A 21,189-nucleotide genomic window follows, 5' to 3' on the forward strand; every position below is an offset into this window, starting at 1 on the left:
CGAAGGGGCACGTGCACCCCAATGTTTATAGCAGCACTATCAACAATAGCCAAAGTATGGAAACAGCCCAAATGTCCATCGACAGATGAATGGATAAAGAAGATGTGGTATATATATACAATGGAGTATTACTCGGCAATCGAAAAGGATGAAATCTTGCCATTTGCAACCACGTGGATGGAACTAGAGGGTATTATGCTAAGCGAAATTAGTCAGAGAAAGACAAATATCCTATGGCTTCACTCATATGAGGAATTTAAGATACTAAACAGATGAACACAAGGGAAGGGAAGCAAAAAGAATATAAAAACAGGGAGGGGGACAAAACATAAGAGACTATTAAATATAGAGAACAAACAGAGGGTTGCTGGATGGGTTGTGGGAGGGGGGATGGGCTAAATGAGTAAGAGGCATTAAGGAATCTACTTCTGAAATCATTGTTGCACTATATACTAACTAATTTGGATGTAAATTAAAAAATTAAAAGTAAAAAAAAAGTCTCTTATGAAAAACAATATGTATTCTGTTGGGTTGAGTCTTATGTGTCAGTTCTTATTGGTTGATAGGAGTTCTAATTCTTGCAGATTATCTAAGAAGACAGTGAGGTAGGGACATTTACTTTTATAACATAATGATAGTACTTTCCTCAAAGTGAAGGAGAGCCCCATGGGAAAGATCATGAGTTTGTGTGGAAGACACTGATGTGTACACACATACACAACCACATACGTATACACACAGACACATGCTGATTTATATACACACATTCACACATACATACTTACAGTAAATATTGGAGTTTTGGGTAGTTTACCCAGAGAGTATAGAATATAGATCTGGGTGGGATTTTGCTCTTGGAGGAAAATCATCAAACATCCAGAGGAGAAGATAAGATTTCTGTCCACCTGGGGATAAAAGAAGGGATGCCAAAAGGGGGAATAATAATGCATAAAAAGTGGTGAGAGTACAATATAGATATACTTTACACATTGTATAATTTTGCTTTTGGTCTAGATAAATTGCTGTGGGCAAGTCTTTTCTTAGTTATCAATCAAGTAGATATCTAGCCTGATCATAAAGCTTAAGAAACCAGAACAGAAATAGTATATCATAATGTTTTATAATATGGTACAAAACCATATGATTCTGGAATGTAGATTCAGAATTGGTTATGTAGTGTGTTCAATAGTATCTTAATTGGAAAAAAATGTTTCTTATTAATCTTGACATGGTAAAAGTAGTAAACTTACAAATAATTGAAGGCCAGGAAAGAAGAGGTGTGGAAGTTTGTGTGAGTGCATATTACATTTGATGGCTGTTATAAATGACTTGGGTTATTGTATTAAGGATTATTATGGTTTTGTTTTTAACCATTTTGAACCAATTGAGTGCGATAGGCAAAGAACCCCCCCCCCCCCCCCCCCCCACCGCCGCCTTAGTCCCAAATTAGGCAAGATGGTGCTATGGGGTCATAGAGATAGAATGCTGCTGGTGAAAGTCTCCATTATTAGGGTTTATTATGTCTCGTGTGAGTCAATTAAATAATTGGCTACATTTAATTTACTACAGTTATTATTTGATAGCATGTACTTTCCCAAAAAGTGTTCTACAAAATACAAATTCTAAGTTTATGTAGGGCAAGAATTCTCTGTTCATATGGGTCAAGTGAAGTTAAATGTACTTGAGAACCTCATCAAGCCTTTTTACATAAAGTTTGAAGTTATCAGAGGGAGTATGCTATGTAGTTTTTTTCCATCAAATTGATTTGATTTGGGTGGAATTATGCAAAGAACCATTCTTTCACAGTGACTATTGGATATGTTGCATAGTTGACTGGAGTAGTCTTTGATAAGTTCTCTTAATATGATTAATAAATGGAGGTGTGATAGGATACACAAAATGTTGCTCTTAGTTACTTGCTCCTAGTTTAAAAAAAGGGAATTGAGTTTAATGAAATAAGTTTTTTTCTTCTTTTAGTGCTTAAAAAAAGATTTATAGTAAAGAACAGAGAAAATAGGATATACAGATACCCTCAACTTAGAACAAATTTGCTTTGGGTTAGAAAAATGTCTTTATACATAGAGTCACATACATAATTTTATATAAACACATACATGTTATTGTATATACATGTATAAACTTACATGTATGATTCTTGTTTTTCCTTATCTTTTTAAACTTTGTTCTGTGTTCTGCCTCTTTCTCTCCATGGCCAGTTTCTCCTGTGCTCTCCTACAAAGTGAGCAATGTTGACAGCCATGTTTATAGACTTCTGTATTTTATGGACATTTAATCCAGTAGATCAAGTATACTGATAGCTGTGTGTGTGTAATGAAGGAGTTCTCAGCTAGTTTAGTGATGGTAGTAAAGAGGAAGAGGGACAAATTTAAGAAATTTTAGGAGGTAGAGTCAGCAGGAAGAGCTGGAAGAGCAGAGTTGAAGATGCCATGTGGGAGGATTACCAACTGGGGTAGCAATCATAGCAGGGTTAGGGAGAAGATCATCAGTTATGTTTTAGCCATGTTTATTGTGAAGCAGTATGTGTAGATGTCTACAAGCAATAGGACATGAGTTTAAGAAATTGGGGAAGAAGCTAAATTGAGTTGTAGTAGTCGTATCTGGAAGTCTCTTTGATGTGATTTGTTTCTGTCTCACTGGTCTACTTTGTTCTCCTGTACCCTGCTTGTCAGCACCCTCAACCCCTTCTCTCTGCACCGGAGGGTTGGAAGACTTGTTGACACTCAGAGGGTCTCCGCATGTAGAAACATCGCCTGCAGGATGGCCAGCACAGTGGGGCCAGACCTTTGAGAGCACTCTCCGAGTCCTTTCCGCACTCACAGTAGTTTGGTAATTCTGTGGGTAATTGTGGGGAGGACTTCTGCGAAGGAAAGTGTCCATAATTGTCAGGGTCTGCTGTGTATTTACTGCATTGCACTGGAGCTCCCCTAGGACCTGTGACCTTTGCTGCTACCACACCCTTTTCTCCTTCAACAACATCAACTCCACAGCCTCTCCATCTCCTACTGCGAAGTACTGAGCAGGTACTTCCAGGGGTTATTTTTTTATGGCAGTCTCGTGTACAAATACATTTTCTTCAGTGTCATTCCTGTGGATGAAATCATATCTGTTTCTTACAGTGAACTATTTTACTGTTCCCAAAACAGATTATCTTGCTGTCCCTTTTCGCAGGCACCGATGATGTGAGGTCGCCTGAGCCCTTGCTCCCTGCGCGGTTGCTCGTGCTTGGAGTCCTCAGAGCAGAGGGTGGGGCGGCGGGGGCTGCTGCTACTTCTGGGCCTAGTGGTTGCGTGGATTTGCCTGCTTGCGCAGCTGTGCCTTTTCCCAGCATGTTATGGTTAACTAGGCCGGTGGCGGTGGTGGGGCTGCTCAGGGCTCTCTGGGGTGTGCTCCCTCTGTGGATCGAACTTGATACTATTTTTGAAGTGAGATTTTTAATAGCAGATGGAAGGATGTGTGAGTTCTTTAATCCTCATCTAAGAGGATGTGCCTTAATTGAGATACTTTTAGTTTATTTAATTGTCACATCAACTTTAAGAGATGGGTACCATTATTATCCTAATTTTACAGGTGAGGAAGTGAGCCATAGAGAGGTGAACTATCCTGCCCTTGCCCTTATACTTGGTATCTGGTAGAACCAGGAGTCAAATGTGGTCTGGCTCCAAAGGATATGCTCTTAACCACTGTTCTAAGAGTAGCTGTGTTTTTGAAAACACTCAAGCTATAATTGTTTATGGTTAAGGATATTGGACAAAATGCAGTTTGGGAGTGACTCATGAAAGTACTATCATTAAAATTAAGATCTCACACCAAAAGGTAGATATTTTACTCATCTTTCATTGTGGATACTTGATACTGTATACCTGATCTATTTTATATCCTTATTGTGTAGCTTTCTTTCCCTCAGTTTTGATAGGATACATCAGTTGCACATAATTTGATTTTTGTAGATACAAATTAAGAAGCATTATTTTTTCCTGTTTTGTTTTCCACATATTCTGTGCATATTGAAAAGATTAAATTATCTTTTCTCTCCCTTATATTCAAAGAAAATATGTATGTACTTCTTTTGAGACATGGAAATGTGTCATAAATATGTGACTTTGAAAGTTAAATCCTTTTGTAACTCCATCTTACAAGATAGCCACCACTAATAGTCTGCTGTATATCCTTCAGGCTTTTTCTATAGAAATAACTGCCATACATAATGCATAAATATGATATGTGTATGTGAGAGGTGTATAAAATAGACTTTTGGCTGATTGGGAAATTCATATGAGGATGAAACCAAATACCACCATTTTAGAAGGCATTTTGGAGATAAATGAATACTTGTAAAACTATGGAAATTTTTAATTCTTACTGAAGTTTTCTTATTGAACATTTTAGTAAAGTTTTGTACATCTCGTATTCTAATTCAGAGAATACTTTCTTGGCAACGCAGAGTAGTACATTGCTCTTGTGGTCACGGAATGGCACATTTGTAAGCCTAAATAGCCTCTCTTTACGCTGATGTAAACTGTGGGGTAAGATATTATTTTGACTGACTATCAGTAAAGGGCTGTTGTAAAGCAAAGGGTGATGATTATGTTGCCATCAACATACTGAACTTTCTTCTTTACTATTACCTGGCTAAGGTAAAGCCTTACTGTGTTTTGTTCAGTGTTAGGAATGATCTTAAAGGCGTGTGTGTGAATCAAGTTATAATGTAAGCAAATCTCTTACCATTCTGTATTATTTATTATTTATTTATATAGTAAAACTGTGCCATAGTAAGACATGTGGAGTCTGAAAGTTCAGATGTGTAAAATTTAGGATGGGGTTAATTTGAGATTAAATTCAATAATTTTAGTCTATGTGTTTTAAAAAGCACAAAAGTAAAATAACTGAAATTTGATACTATACACAGCTGAGTTGAGAAAGTGTGAAATGATAAGAAGGCATTTTCTCATAATTCTGTCCTCCAGTCATTGAATTTTATCCTACCACTTGAGATTTTTGATTGCAGAGTATGAGGCAGAGGACAATAACCAGTTATTTGAATTCATTTATCACAGGCTTTTACCCTATTAGTAAACGCTTTTTTTTTTTTTGCTTTAAAAAAAGAATATAATGTTCTATCTGCAGTTTTTAAACTCATATTAAGTGACAGTCTGTTTTCCTCTTATTTAGCTATTTGTATTCTCAATCATTTTTATGTGTATAATTAATAGCTTTCATAATAACTAATTAGTGCAGTATTTAACTTTTACAGTAGGAAATGTACATTTATTCTAGACTTTTTTTTTTAAGTTTATTTTGAGAGAGACAGAGAGTGCGAGTGGGGGAGGGGCAGAGACAGCAGGAGAATCCCAAGCAAGCTCCGTGCTGTCAGTTCAGAGTCCGTGGCAGAGCCTGTTGTGGGGCTCAAACTCACACAACTGTAAGATCATGACCCAAGCTGAAATCAAGAGTTAGTTGGATGCTTAACCGACTGACCCACCCAGGCACCCTATCTGATAGACGTTTAATGTATAGCACATGTAACGAGATTTTTACTCCAGAATGTCTGTGTTTGAGAGTGACTGTATTAAATCCAAATGACTTGTCCTTTTCATATTACTGATACTGTTATGTTGATTATTTATGATGTTAATATACTTGATAATATAATCATTTGTCACCTAAACTTTAGGAATGCCTGAAGTGATGCATAAGTGGGCATCTAGCTAAAACTAAGCAACATAATTTGGCCTGATACTTACACTGAAGCTAAATGTTCATGTTATTTAATTGAAATTTTATTGTATTTTTAAAGAAATACGATCATAATGTATGTACTGATTTGTAAATTTAGTAGTAGGTCTTGAATACCATGACATACTAACATATATAGATTTATATTCTTTTTAAAGGTTACATGGTATTCCCTTATACGGATATACCATCATTTATATGTTTGTTTCTGTATTGGTGGATATTTAGGCTATTTCCAGTGTTTTATTTTTACAAACAGTGCTGCAATATAAATTTTTGTATCTTAATTTCTGAGCCTTTCTGTATATAATTTTGTAGATGATATTTTTATTTTTAAATTTTTTTGAATGTTTATTTATTTTTGTAAGATAGAGTGACAGAGCATGAGCAGGGGAGAAGCAGGGGAAAGGGAGACACAGAATTCAAAGCTGGCTCCAGGCTCTGAGCTGTCAGCACAGAGCCTGACGCGGGGCTCGAACTCACAGACCATGAGATCATGACCTGAGCCAAAGTTGGACACTTAACCAACTGAGCCACCCAGGTGCCCCGATGATATTTTTATAAGTGGTTGAATTGTTAGGCCCTGCCTATATTGAGTTCTGTATGCCTCTCAGCTCTCAGAGTGATTGGATATTTAAGATGAGAAAAGAACTGTCCAGTATCCATGATTTAGAGTATAACTTCATGCCAAAGTTCATATTGTTAGCCATTCTTGTTTAGGATTTTTTTTCTGCCTTCTTCCTGATACAGAGATGTGGAGTATGATTTTAAAGCCTGGCTATGCTTTTTTGTCAGTTTCATTTTTTCTCTTCTCATTGCCAAAACTGTCCTCTTGCCATATCAGCTGCTTTTTTCCCCCATTGATACTGTCTTTTCAGTTTTGTCTAAATATTTTCAGTAGCAGTCATTCTCATTTCTTATATATTTGAAACTAAAATTCACTCAGCTTAAGTGATCTTAAATTTTATGTAAGATAGTTGCTATTTGGAAAAAAAAAATAGTTCTTGGCTGGGCATCTGTTCCTATATATTTAAACCTTTAGCATAGTATATTTGAGATAGGAAATATTAAAAACAATTTTTTAAAGTTTTTATTTAAGTAATCTCTACACCCAGCATGGGGCTCAAACTCACGACCCTGACACCCCGAGATCAAGAGTTGCATGCTCCAACTGAGCCAGCTAGGAGCCCCAAGATAGGAAATATTTTCTGATTAACTCTCAAATAATCATAAAACTCAGTAAACAGAGTTACTGTATTCTTCAAACATTTTGGGTAGTAGAGATTTAGTACATTCTGCTGAGTATTACTCTTCTACTTAAACATATGTATTACAGTAAATTCTTATCACGGTTATAGACCCCAACGTACATTGTTTGGTTGTTATTCGACTTTAAAGTCTGCTGTAACTTATCAGAGCTTTCATTATTTCGTTTGAATAAATTTAATACCTGAAGTCTTTAGTCTTTTGATGCTAGAATATCCACTGATATCTTTGTCTGTGAAAATTTGGTATTATTGTATCATTTATCTCATTAAAATTAGCCCTCTTGAAATATTGTTTAGACAAATGTACTACAACGGCAATTTATCTAGAGATATTTCATGGAACAGAATTGCTGTGTTCTGGTGTGTGTATATTCATATCTGTTATAACTTTGTGATACATTTTTCTAAAGCACAAAATGAATTATAGTCACTTAAGTTAAATGCAAAGTTCTAAGTCATATTTAGAACAAGGAACTGTCCAAGATCGCTCTCTCTGTTAACCCACTCATTCATTTATGCACCATTTATTGAATATCTGTATATTAAATAGGTTGGTGTTCTTTAAGCAGTGGAATCCACATATAATAGCCACTGCACGAAATAGAGGTTTTATTTTTCTCACATAACAAGGAATTTGAGATAGGCAGTTGCTGGTATTAGTGGCTCTGCTTAATAAGGTTCTATTTAGGGGTGCCTGGGTGGCTTAGTTGGTTAAGCATCCGACTTCGGCTCAGGTCATGATCTCACGGTCTGTGAGTTCAAGCCCCGCATCGGACTCTGTGCTGACAGCTCAGAGCCTGGAGCCTGCTTCTGATTCTGTGTCTCCCTCTCTCTGCCCCTCCCCCACTCATGCTCTGTCTCTATCAAAAATAAATAAACTTAAAAAAAAATGTTCTATTTAATAAGCTTAAAGAGCTAAACGCTTTCTACCTTTCCTTTTACTATTCTTCATGCATTGGCTTTCTCTCTATGCTTGTGCTTGTAAGCTTCGTGATATGAAGATGGCTACTGTACCTTTGGACATGACATTTTTGTTCAAGGGAGTGAGGAAGGTAGAAGAACAAAGGGTTATGCCAGCTACATCTGTTTTCTTTTTATCAAGCAAACCAAATCGTTTCATTAATACCTTTCAGCCTTTCTCATATCTGCTTGCCAGAACTTCTCATGGCCATTCAGATGCTAAGGATGCTGGAAAAGTAAGCATTTATCTTTCCAATCTTTGTAGTGGCAGAAAACTAGAGAGGAGGGGTTTAGGTGTTTGAGTTCTGTAATGTTTTTATACATCAAGTTAATAGCTTTCAAAATAACAGGTTATTGCATTTCACTTAAAATTTTTATTTTTAAATGTTTATTTTTGAGAGAGAGAGAGAGAGAGAGAGAGAGAGAGAGAGAGACAGACAGACAGACACAGACACAGAGAGATGGACGGATCCCAAGCAGGGGAGGGCAGAGAGTGAGGTAGACATAGAATGCGAAGTAGGTTCCAGGCTCTGAGCTGTCAGCACAGAGCCCGACATGGGGCTTGAACTCATGAACCTTGAGATCATGACCTGAGCCAAAGTGGGACGCTTCACCGGCTAAGCAACTCAGGTGCCACTCGCTTTTTTTTTTTTTTTTTTAAATGTTTATTTATTTTTGAGAGAGAGTGTGTGAGGGTAGGGGAGGGACAGAGAGAGAGGGAGACAGAGAATCCAATGCAGAGCTCTAACTCAAGAATTGGGAGATCATAATCTGAGCCAAAATTGGACGCTTAACTGACTGAGCTACTCAGGCACCCCTTAGTCTTTTTTTTTTTTTAAAGTAGGCTCCACACCCAACATGGAGTCCATTGTGGGGCTTGAACTCACCACCCTGAGATTATGACGTATGCTGAAATCAAGAGTCGCATGCCCTACCAACTGAGCCAGCCAGGCCACCTCTGTTTCATTCTTGAAACAAGAAATATGCGTTCATTCATCAGTTATCTGATAAGACTTTGGGCAAGAGATGCTGGATTAGCCAGTCTGTATTACCTGTCACAGTCTATTAAATACAGTTGTTATACATTGTTGAAAGCCTGGTTCACCTACCTTAGTACCTTGTGAGTTTAGGCAAGTTAGTTATGTTTCAGATTCCTCGTCTATTAAGTGAAGATAATAGAAGTTTTTGTAAGAGATAATTAAAAATGCTAATTTATGTAAAGCACTTAGCATAGTATATAGCTTATAGTAATCACTCAATGCTTATATGTGGTTATTGTTTGTATTTTTAAATTATTTATTTTGTGTTGGGATTTAAAAAAATTGAAATAGTACAGAAACAGAGTAAAACGGTTTTCCCCAACTACTGTTAGCTGATTGATTTATAATTATATTAGTTATGTGTTGCTGTGTAACAAGTTATCTCAAAACTTTACAGCTTAAAGCAATAATAAATATTTACCAGCTCACAGTTTCTGTGGGTCAGGAATTTGGGAGCAAACTGGCAGGATAGTTCTGGCTTAGAGTCTCTAATGTTGCAATTCAGATGTTGGCTGAGGTTTTATTCATCTGAAGACTCAACTGGGGCTGGATGACCAGCTTCCAGGGCTACTTACTTGATTGGCAAGTTGATGCAAACTATTGGCTGGAGACCTCAGTTCCCCTCCAGGTGGGCCTTTTACATAGCTTCTTGAATATCCTCATGACATGGTGACTGATTTTTTTCTTAGAATAAGTGATACAAGGGAAGCCATAAAGTTCTTAATGACATAGCCTTGAACGTCACTGGTTACTTCAGCTGAACTCTCTTGGCATGTAGAACAGCCCTAATTAAGTGTGGGAGGGCATTTGTTTTGCTGTACTTGTGTTCTGGTTTGTAGAGGAAGGGATGGGACAGTTTGATTGCTTTTGATTGCTGATATTTTCTTTTTCCTTAAAGCAATCTTAATTTGAGATGTCTCTTTTTTTTGATTAATAACTATGTTCTTAATCATAGAAAGGAACTTATGAAAAACAAATAGGTTGCTTTAAGCCATTCACCTGAAGATTTGAAAAGCCTATCTAATGTAAAACATTAGATAATTCTGTGATATTATTCATGGCAATAAGATTCAAGAATACAATTATATTATCCAGTGTTTCTCAGAAAAGCCTTTGGAAGAATGTTACTCCTGTGAAAAGCTCTTGTCAGAAAAAAAAGATTCCATTGTTAAATAAATTGTAGGAAATCCATGCATTGGTTATCTAACTTTTGGAGACATAAAAATATAGTAGCATATCGTATTGTGAATATGAATATTGTGGCAATCCTATTGTGTAAACATCTCTAGCCTTGTTTAATCCAGTATTTCTCAGACTACATGGAAACTTTTTGCTTAATACTGCTTTTGTAGACATGTCGTAGTTCAGTGAAAATTTTTAAATTTTATGAAAGGTAAAATGAACAGGGAGAAATGAGATGGTTTTGTTACTTTCTCTAGTACATGAGTTATTGAAAACTATAAAGATGATAATTCATTATCAGTAAAACATGCTTTTTACTATAGTGACGTTTTTCTTTTAATTTTCTTGTATTACATGACTTTGCCATTTTAATTCTACATTGTTGCCTCTAGTTGGAGGATCTTATTTTTCTCTTGTCTTTGATACAAATGGCAAATGGCTTGAGGTTTTTATTTTGTTTGTTTGTTTTTTTTAAGATTTACTAAGACATAGAGGTAGGGGCACTTGGGTGGCTCAGTTGGTTAAATGTACGGCTTTACTCAGGTCATCATCTCATGGTTTGGTTTGTGGTGAGTTTGAGCCCTGCGTTGGGCTCTGTGCTGTCAGTAAGGAACCCGCTTCAGATCCTCTGTCCCCCTCTCTCTCTGCCCCTACCCTGTGTACATGTGTGTGCTCTATCTCAAAAATGAACATTTAAAAAAAAAATGACATACAGTTAAATTCACCCTTTTTAGGTATACAGTTTTATGAAATGTGGCAGATATATTTGTGTATCGAGTACCACAATCAAGGTACCAAAATTTCATTACTCTCAAGTCTTCTCAGGATTTTTTGATTAATTCTGTCCCTCTATCCTCAGCCCCTGGCAACACTGATCCAGTTTCTCTCCCTGTACTTTTGCCTTTTCCAGAATGTCATATAAATGAAATCATACAATATGTAGCTTTTGTGTATAACTTGCTGGACTTAGCATAATGTTTTTGATATTAATTTGTATTGTAAATGATATCAATAATTTGTTCCTTATTATTGCTGGTAAGTATTCTATTGTATGATTGTACCACAACTTGTTTATCCATTTACTAGTTGGTGAACATTTGAATTGTTTCTAGTTTTTGGTGATTATGGATAAAGCTTCCGTAAACATTCATGTACAGATCTTTATGTGGACAAATGAATTTATGAAATTGTTGTCAGGATCCATAGATCTTTCTGTTCTGTTATATTCAACATGAGACTTATGGCATAGATTCCGAGATAACTACTCTAGTTCTTGCTGTTTTTCAGTGGCTTACATAAGAGGAAGGAGGAAAGTTGCAAAGATAAGTTGTGTTCTTTCCTTTAAGAGTAATAGCCAGAAGTTGCACATACTACTGCCTGTCCTCATTGGTCAGAACTTGGTGACATGGCAGGTAATGTCAAGGAAATCTAGAAAGGAAATTTTTTGCCTGGGTCTCATGTACCAGACTAGAAACTCTATATTATTATAGAAGAAGAAAAAAATGTAAATTGGGAGATGTTACAGTCTGTGACACAGCATTGTAATTTCCCCTCAACTTCACCCTATTAATAAGTTTCTGGTGACTATAGACATGCGTAAGGTCACATTCATTTAGGTTTGGATTCTTAGGGACAAATTGGATACTTTGGGATTAGCACTTTTTAAAAAGTAAATACATTTTTGAAGGATGCATATAAATAAAAGAAGCTTACTCTTGATTTACTTTACAAATGAGTAGTCAGGTTCAGAGACAAAATGTGATTTGTCACAAGAAATAGAAAATATCTAGTTGGGGCATAAATTGTGATTGCACTCTGTCCGAGTTTTCTGCTATACCTTTCTCTGGCCACGTCTTTGAGGAAAAATTAGGAAAGATTATACAGAAAATATAGCTTTACTTTGAAGCATTAGAATTTTCTCTGTATTACAGTTTTTCCAGGTTTATAAATCTTTTGAAGAGAAGATAATTATTTTTCATCTGTATGTGTTTCTTGGTATTCTGAAAATACAACTGACTTAGATTTAAAATATTTTATTAATATAACCATTGAAGAAAGTAATCATCATGCCCAATTAAAATCCTAATTCAAAACTTGTGAAGGTTGATTTGAATTCTTTGAATAATATGCTTTAAAATTTCTATAATCTTGTACATTAAACTATAACCTATAGAAAGCATGTTATGCCACCCTGAAGGTTGCTATAAAAATTGTTTATGAAGTTCAGGCCAAGACTAAAATATGTTGAAATGGAGAGTTGTGAAAAATGTTCTGTATGGCATAGGAGACCAAATCATGCTAAAATGCAGAAAAAGACTATACATCAGTTTCTAGGCTACATTATTCAAAAAAATACAACCATAAAAAAGGTAATAAGATTACATTTTCACATTTCACGGCTAGTAAAGTGCATTAGGCTGCTCAGATATTCATAACTTACTATGACATTTGGGAAGATTACATTTTGTAGTGCAGAGCCATTACTACAGCTCAGATAATAACTAGCCAATGCCTAGACTTGGATTATGATCCTTGTCATTGAAAACAAATTTGTGTTTTGAAGGTTGATCAGCTTCAAATAACTATTAGAAAGGGTTAACGTGACATACTGTAGACCCTGTGCATGCTTTTTAGGTATAATAGATATGCATACATATAGTATATCAAATATGCCACACATTTGTATGTACCAATTTCTGCCATCAATTTTCTCCTTGAAAGGTATATTTTATAATATTTAAAGCAATGGAGAAATATTTAAAACACCTGTCTGGATACTGCTCTCACAGTATAAACTCAATTTAAAAGCTGGTGAAATATTTGGGTTTTTTTTGAAATTACTTTAAAAAATTAATTCTGTAGCTTCTTGGAAGGGTGGTTACGGGTAGAAATAAACACAGATTAAAATGAAAGATTGATGTAAGTAATATTAAAGGTGAAGGTAAGGTCTTCTAAGTTAGTTGCAACTAGATTTTTGACTATTTAGACCTGTGTGGAGAATGTCCAAACATGTATATATTAAAAACTCTCCCTTTGCTCTTTTCCCCCAGATGCTTATTTGACTTTCCAGAGGCAATCACTATTTAATTTTTTTGTTTTAATGCTTATTTAGATTAGAGAGTGTGAGCATGGGAGGGGAAGAGAGAGAGAGGGAGACACAGAATCAGAAGCAGGCTCCAGGCTCTGAGCTGTCAGCACAGAGTCCGATGTGGGGCTTGAACCCATGAAATGGGAGATCATGATCTGAGCTGATGTCGGACACATAACTGACTGAGCCACCCAGGCACCCTGGCAATCACTATTTAGTTTCTTGTGTATCATGCTTAGGTAATACTTACATATCCATATCCATATCCATATCCATATCCATATCCATATCCATATCCATATGTTTTGCATTCAAATTGTAGCCTACTGTTCACTTTTTTTTTTCATCTTGATTTTCTCACCTAAACAATGTATTTTAGAGATCTCTTCATGTCAGATGGAGCTGCCTTATTCTTTTCAGTGCCTGCATCATATATATCATTATATAGTCATATATGACTTTGCTAACCATTACCTTATAATGTGTTTTTAAATTTTTTATGTTTTAAATTTTATTAAAAATATTTTTTAACATTTATTTATTATTGAGAGATAGAGAGAGCATGAGCATGAGAAGGGCAGAGAGAGGAGGAGACACAGAATTTGAAGGAAGCTCCATCCTCTGAGCTGTCAGCACAGAGCCTGATGCAGGGCTCGACCCCACCAACTGAGCCGAAGTTGGATGCTTAACCGACTGAGCTACCTAGGCGCCTCACCCTTGTAATGTTTTTTTGAGGGATTGTTTCTTCTATTTTCTGTTCAAAATGTACTACAATGTTCTTATATCTAACATCATTACCTAAATATATCTGTAGAATAAATTTCTAGTTGTTAAGACAGTTATTTGTGTGTGGCTTCTTCTATTTAACATTATTCTTTTGAGATTATTTTTATTTATTTTTCTTTTTCAAGAGGACATTGATGTATATTGGTAACTGTGTTAGTAGTTCCAATATCAAATATTTTTCTCATTTATAGTAATTTTTCAGTTGAAGTCCTTGGTTTTGCAGATATGTATCACATCATCTCAAAACAATTGTAATTTAAATTCCTCCATTCTGATATTTATACTTGTTGCTCCCTTTTGACCAACTGTGTATTCTGTACCTTCAGAATAATATCAAATGATGGTGAGAATAGTGCATCCTAATCTTGTTTCTGACTTTCATGAGACTCATTCCAATTTTCCTATTTGAGCATGATGCTGGCTTTTCAGGTGTGATTGTTACATTGTATTCTTCAAGGAAGTCTTTTACTATTAATAAATGTAATAAAGTATGATGGAAATATTAAACCACCATTTAGCAATGCCACAGTAATAACATTTACAGGTAAGATCCATCAATCAATGCATAAAACTGGAATAAACTCTATTTAGTTGTGTCTGTTATTCTTTAATGAGCTGTTGTATTTTGTTTTGTAATGTATGGTGAAAAACAAGATACTTGTATATCCTCAAGGTGTTTCCACAAGATGAGTAATAATTTAAACATGAAATATAGTAACTTTAAGATGGAAAAAAAAATCTGACAAACACCACCTTTTTTTAAAAAATTTTTTTTTCTTAACGTTTATTTATTTTTGAGACAGAGAGAGACAGAGCATGAACAGGGGAGGGGCAGAGAGAGAGGGAGACACAGAACCCAAAGTAGGTTCCAGGCTCTGAGCCATCAGTTCAGAGTCCGACGCAGGGCTTGAACTCACAGACCGTGAGATTGTGACCTGAGCTGAAGTCGGACGCTTAACCAACTGAGCCACCCAGGCGCCACGACAAACACCCTCTTAAACAACTGGTCAAAGCTAACTTTAACCAGAAGTGAGGCATAATGACAATTAGGTACCATTGAAATGATATGCTGAGTAGGACATACATCACTTCTGGGATATTTTTGCCAAAAATGCATAACCTGAATTTAAACATGAAAAAAATGTCCATATTGGAAAAGTGTATAAAATATCTGGCAAATATGCTTCAAAAACATCAAAAACATGAAAGTCAAAGGATGCCTGTGCACCGGTCTCAGTATGGAGAAGACTAGGGGGGTACTGATTGTGAATCAGAAAAAGGACTTGAGGGCAAGAAGTGGCAACATTTGAAGAAGATCTGTAGATTTGTTGGTAGTATTATATCAATGTTAAGTTTATGGTTTTAATTATTTTATTACGATTATATAATATACTCATATTACGGGAAGCTTGGTAAAGGGTATACAGGAATTCTATACTATTTTGCAGCTTTTTGAACATTTGAGGTTATTTCAGAACAAAAAGCTAAAGACAAAACAAGCAAATAATATTCACAAAACCAAATAAAAAAAGAGTTCGTATGTAGTTAACAGAATTTTTGTGTGGATTAGAGAACCAAACATGTATACTTCATAGCCAGGACAATGTAGCTAGCAGAATTGGCCCAGTCACACCAAGGGGCTCTTTTAGCAGAAACCCAGCTGTCCTTTCCTAATGCTAGATATTACTGTTGATACAAAGAATTATACACTAAAATCTCTGCCAGAGCTTTCCCAGAAGAATCAAATGCTTTTACTACTGTACTAGCCAGGAATTCCTGTCTCCCTTCATGCACATTATTGTCTCATATTGTTCATTTTTCCATTTTTTTATTCCTCTTGCCCCTGTGTATCTTTGGCAGAACTTGGGAGAAACATCAATCCTTGGCTACAAGGAGTATTAATTGATTTTCTAATTCTGAACCTTCCTTGTTTTTCTGGAGTAAACTCTATTTGGTTGTGTCTGTTTTTCTTTTATGAGCTGTTGGATTTTGTTTTGTAAAAAGTTCGCTTTCTCCTAATTCTTGAGCACCTTTTGGGTTTAGGAATGCATAATGTAAAACTGAGATGTATTCAGAAAGACAGGAGTGTAGGTGAATCATGTATGTAATGTTTCTGACAGACATTTAAAAAAAATCTAGTTAGCAAGGATAGCTCTGCAAAGGTAATTCCAGAAGTAGTTTAATTCCTTTAAACGATGGGGATTTGTTAAAATTTAAAAAATTCTCTGTGGGAGGACACTGAGTGAGATAGTAACAACACGGGGATAGGTCAGTATATCTTTCTCTGGATGAATTTTTTTGATATTCTCAATGAAATATATTTTGACTACTACTTTGGGGGTATGATTATGTTTAAGTTATTCTAATTATTGACAGGGAAAAAAAGGGATCAAAATCAATAGGTAAAATAAACTAGGAATTTGGCAAATATTAACTCTAAGTTCTGTATCCACTCTGAATGTTTTCCAGCTTTTCATTTTTGTTGTGAGCTGTATTTTGTATAGGTAACAAGCACCTCTAGGTTGCTATGGGTAGTTCACAGAGTTCATAAGTCATAAATGAAATACTGATTTAGAAGCAGTTATAGAGCTAAAAGTTAGATCTTTATTGGTGTCAGGGCAATAGATAGTGGTTTACCTAAGATATCCTGTATTTCTTTTCTGTTGAAAATTATTTCCATTTTTATATTGCAACTCTTGCTTGACTTTGTGCTATCTTAACTTTGAATTTTCTTTAGAAGCTTTATTTTTTAGAGCTCTGTGTGTGTGTGTGTGTGTGTGCGCGCGCGTGTGCTTATGAACCCTTTTGTTGTAGAGAGTAGAAAAGAATGTGTATGGGTATGTACTGCCAACCTAAAGCTTAGGAGTGTGCTCTAGTTATATTGAAAAAGCACTAAAGCTTTTAATTTTTTTCCCTCTTTTTGGAAGTTGGTAGGAGGGCAGTTTGATTTGGAAATGAATTTCATTATCCAAGAAGGTGAGAGTATCATCTGCATGGTGGACCTCCTAGAAAAATGTGACATTACTTGCCAAGCAGAAGTCTGGAGCATGTTTACAGCGATTCTGAAGAAAAGCATACGAAATCTTCAAGTCTGCACCGAAGTAGGCCTTGTTGAGAAAGTGCTTGGGAAAATTGAAAAAGTTGACAATATGATAGCAGGTATGATTTTTTCTGTAGCACAATGGATGTGAAGAAATAAAGTTTGATTCTTAAATACTATATTTTTCCTATTTAGTAATATTTAAGAAATGTATGAGCATCTAACTTGTGCCTAGAACTTCAGTGTTTAAACTCTTAAATAAGCACAGTATATTTCAATCCTTTAAGGAATATAAGTTGATTAATTGTTTTGTTGTTTTCTTTTGTTTCCAGATCTTTTAGTTGACATGTTGGGAGTGCTGGCTAGCTATAATTTGACGGTTCGAGAACTAAAGCTATTCTTCAGTAAACTTCAAGGAGATAAAGGACAATGGGTAAAAAAAAAACCCTGAATACCCTTTGCTATTTGAAAGTTTCCCTCTCCTGAAATACATTAGTTGCTTTTAAGCAGCTGTTATTATTATACAGGGGTAAATGTCAAATTGAAAGGAAGAGATCAATCAAAATAGAATTTAGGTCTTTATAGCTACTTTTGCCATGACCCAACACAGGTGTATACTAAAGAGAACTGAATGTCCCAGGCAGGCTCAAACTTGGCCCTTCTTCAAATTGTTAGTCTTCAGATATACAATTAACATTTATTAGAGGAAAAGGGTTAGGATAGAGAAGGAAAAGTGTTGGGTAGTCTGCTTCTCTTTTTTATTGACACGAGTAGTTTAGCTGTAGCCCTTAAACTTGAATATCCACTCATTGAACAAAAGGTCTGCAGTTAATTGGATCCACCTTCCATAGTTGCAATTTAATGGTCCTTTGTAATGAATGGCAGTAGTGGTCAACTTATTTTGAACTCCAGGTGCCTTAGCAAACTGTTTTTTCCTACCACTTGGTTACTTACCTCTTAGAGGAATACTGGTAAATATTTTCTTCATTTTTTGTTGGATATCTGGGGTTATTTTAGTGCTCTTTAGAGATTATTGCCCACAGCAACTGATTGCTAATCTAGCTCTGTTGAAATCTATCTAAATTGGTGCTTTGCAATTGTACACTTTAGTTTATTGTGTTACAATGGTTAGACTCTAGCTTCTTTATATCAAGTTCTAGCTCTCTGTCTGTCTTTAAGATTTCAGGACTGGGAGCACCTGGCTGGCTCAGTTGGTAGGACATGCTACCTTTGATCTCAGGGTCATGAGTTCAAGCCCCACATTGGGTGTGGTGCTTACTTAAAAAATAAAAAAGCTTTCATCATTGATTTCTTAGCAATTTTATTATGTTTCTTGGAGTGGCTTACCTTGTGTTTATTCTTTTTTGTTGTTTTTGTTAATTTAAGCCCAAGTTAGTTAGCATATAGTGCAACAGTGATTTCAGGGGTAGATTCCTTAATGCCCCTTATCCATTTAGCCCATCCTCCCTCTCACAACCCCTCCAGTAACCCTCTGTTTGTTCTCCATATTTAAGAGTCTCTTATGTTTTGTCTCCCTCCCTGTTTTTATATTATTTTTGCTTCCCTTCCCTTGTGTTCATCTGTTCTGTGTCTTAAAGTCTTCATATGAGTGAAGCCATATGATATTTGTCTTTCTCTAATTTTGCTTAGCATAATACTCTCTAGTTCCATCTACATAGTTGCAAATGGCAAGATTTCATTCTTTCTTGAGTGCCAAGTGGTACTCCATTGTATATATACACCACATCTTCTTTATCCATTCATCCATTCGATGGACGTTTGGGCTCTTTCCATACTTTGGCTATTGTTGATAGTGCTGCTATAAACATTGGGGTGTGTGTGTCCTTTCGAAACAGCACACCTGTATCCCTTGGATAAATACCTAGTAGTGCAATTGCTGGGTCGTAGGGTAGTTCTATTTTTAATTTTTTGAGGAACCTCCATACTGTTTTCCAGAGTGGCCGTACCAGTTTGCATTCCTACCAGCAGTGCAAAAGAGATCCTCTTTCTCCACATCCTCGCCAACATCTGTTGTTGCCTGTTTTTTAATGTTAGCTATTCTGACAGGTGTGAGGTGGTATCTCATTGTGGTTTTGATTTGTATTTCCCTGATGATGAGTGATGTTGAGCATTTTTTTCATGTGTCGGTTGGCCATCTGGATGTCTTCTTTGGAGAAGTGTCTACTCATGTCTTTTGCCCATTTCTTCACTGGATTATTTGTTTTTTGGGTGTTGAATTTGGTAAGTTCTTTATAGATTTTGGATACTAACCCTTTTATCTGATATGTTGTTTGCAAATATCTTCTCCCATTCTGTCGGTTGCCTTTTAGTTTTGCTGATGGTTTCCTTTGCTGTGCAGAAGCTTTTTATTTTGATGAGGTCCCAGTAGTTCATTTTTGCTTTTGTTTCCCTTGCCTGTGGAGACGTGTTGAGTAAGAAGTTGCTGTGACCAAGCTCAAAGAGGTTTTTGCCTACTTTCTCCTTGAGGATTTTGATGGCTTCCTGTCTTGCATTTAGGTCTTTCATCCATTTTGAGTTTATTTTTGTGTATGGTGTAAGAAAGTGGTCCAGGTTCATTTTTCTGTATGTTGCTGTCCAGTTTTCCCAGCACCACTTGCTGAAGAGACTGTCTTTATTCCATTGGATTGGATAGTCTTTCCTGCTTTGTCAAAGATTAGTTGGCCATATGTTTGTAGGTCCATTTCTGGGTTCTCTGTTCTGTTCCATCTATCTGAGTATCTGTTCTTGTGCCGGTACCATACTGTCTTGATGATTACAGCTTTGTAATACAGCTTGAAGTTCGGGATTGTGATGCCTCCTGCTTTGGTTTTCTTTTTCAAGATTGCTTTGGCTATTCAATGTCTTTTCTGGTTCCATACAAATGTTAGGATTGTTTGTTCTAGCTCTGTCAAGAATGTTCGTGTTATTTTGATAGGCATTGCATTGAATATGTAGATTGCTTTGGGTAGTATCAACATTTTAACAATATTTGTTCTTCCTATCCAGGAGCATGGAATATTTTGCCTTTTTTTTTTTTTTTTTTTGTCTTCTTCAATTTCTTTCATAAGCTTTCTGTAGTTTTCAGTGTATAGATTTTTCATCTCTTTGGTTAGATTGATTCCTAGGTATTTTATGGTTTTTGGTCCTTGTGTTTATTCTTATTACACTTGTGGTATTTGGACATTTATAATAGAATTTTCAGCAAATTTGGAAACATTTTGGTCATTATTTTTTTAAGTGTCATGTTTTTGTCCCTCCCTCCTCCTTCTGGGACTATAATTACATGTATGTTAGCTCTCTTGATAGTGCCCAGTAGGTCACTGAGATCTGTTCACTTGTTTTTCAGCCTTTTCCCTTTGTGTTTCATTTTAGATTGCTTTTTATATTACTGTATTTTTAAAGTAACCGCTCTTTTGTTTCTCCTGCAGTGTGTTAATTCTATCCAGTAAAATTTTCAGAGTTCAGATATTTTTATTTCTAAAGATTCTGTTCAGTTCTTTTAATATCTTTTATTTTTCCTCATTATGTTCATGTTTTCCTTTAAATCCTTGGGACTATTGAGCATATTTATAATATAATAGTTGCTCTCATGTTATTTTCTACTAATTCTATCATCTTTATCATTTTCTAGATCAGTTTTTTACTCATGGATTTTGTGTCTGCTTATAGGTCATATTTTCCTGCTTCTAATGCTAGTGATTTTAGATCCAGTGATGTTAGATACACTGAATTGTTCCTGGTTGAGTGCTAGATTGTGTCATATTCTTTTTCAGATTGTTAGACTGTTTTTGTAGATGGATAAATTATTTGTGGATCAACTTTACTCTTACAGACTAGTTTAAAAGTTTTGTTTTGGTCAGGTCTAGATTGTCTGTTATTCTAAGGCTAGTTTAGCTTCCTTATTCAGGCCTGATTCTTTTAGGGTCTCTCTGAATGACCCTACATCTGAGATACGGGGTAAGAGGTAGTGTAACGCTCTGTGGTCATTCCACTGTACCTAGTAGGGTCTCAATTTCTGGCTGTATAGTAGCTGTAAAAATTCTTTGACTTATAGCTTTCAATATCTTGGCC

General features: G+C 35.7%; 1 protein-coding gene and 1 pseudogene across 6 annotated transcripts in view; one reads left to right on the forward strand and one right to left on the reverse strand.

Moving 5' to 3' along the window:
* LRBA (LPS responsive beige-like anchor protein) overlaps positions 1 to 21,189 on the forward strand; it is a 781,419-nt gene that overhangs the window by 73,149 nt on the left and 687,081 nt on the right. For all 6 annotated transcript variants that reach the window (XM_019441290.2, XM_019441289.2, XM_019441291.2 and 3 more), the window contains exons 3-4: positions 17,006 to 17,237; positions 17,451 to 17,551. In XM_019441290.2, the coding sequence (XP_019296835.1) occupies positions 17,006 to 17,237; positions 17,451 to 17,551 (333 nt within the window). The remainder of the gene's footprint in view (positions 1 to 17,005; positions 17,238 to 17,450; positions 17,552 to 21,189) is intronic.
* LOC128776697 (Y-box-binding protein 1-like) lies at positions 2,515 to 3,349 on the reverse strand (annotated as a pseudogene).

This window comes from Panthera pardus, unplaced genomic scaffold (genome assembly GCF_024362965.1).
Source record: "Panthera pardus isolate Hobbes unplaced genomic scaffold, ASM2436296v1 HiC_scaffold_13, whole genome shotgun sequence".
Lineage (NCBI taxonomy): Eukaryota > Metazoa > Chordata > Mammalia > Carnivora > Felidae > Panthera > Panthera pardus.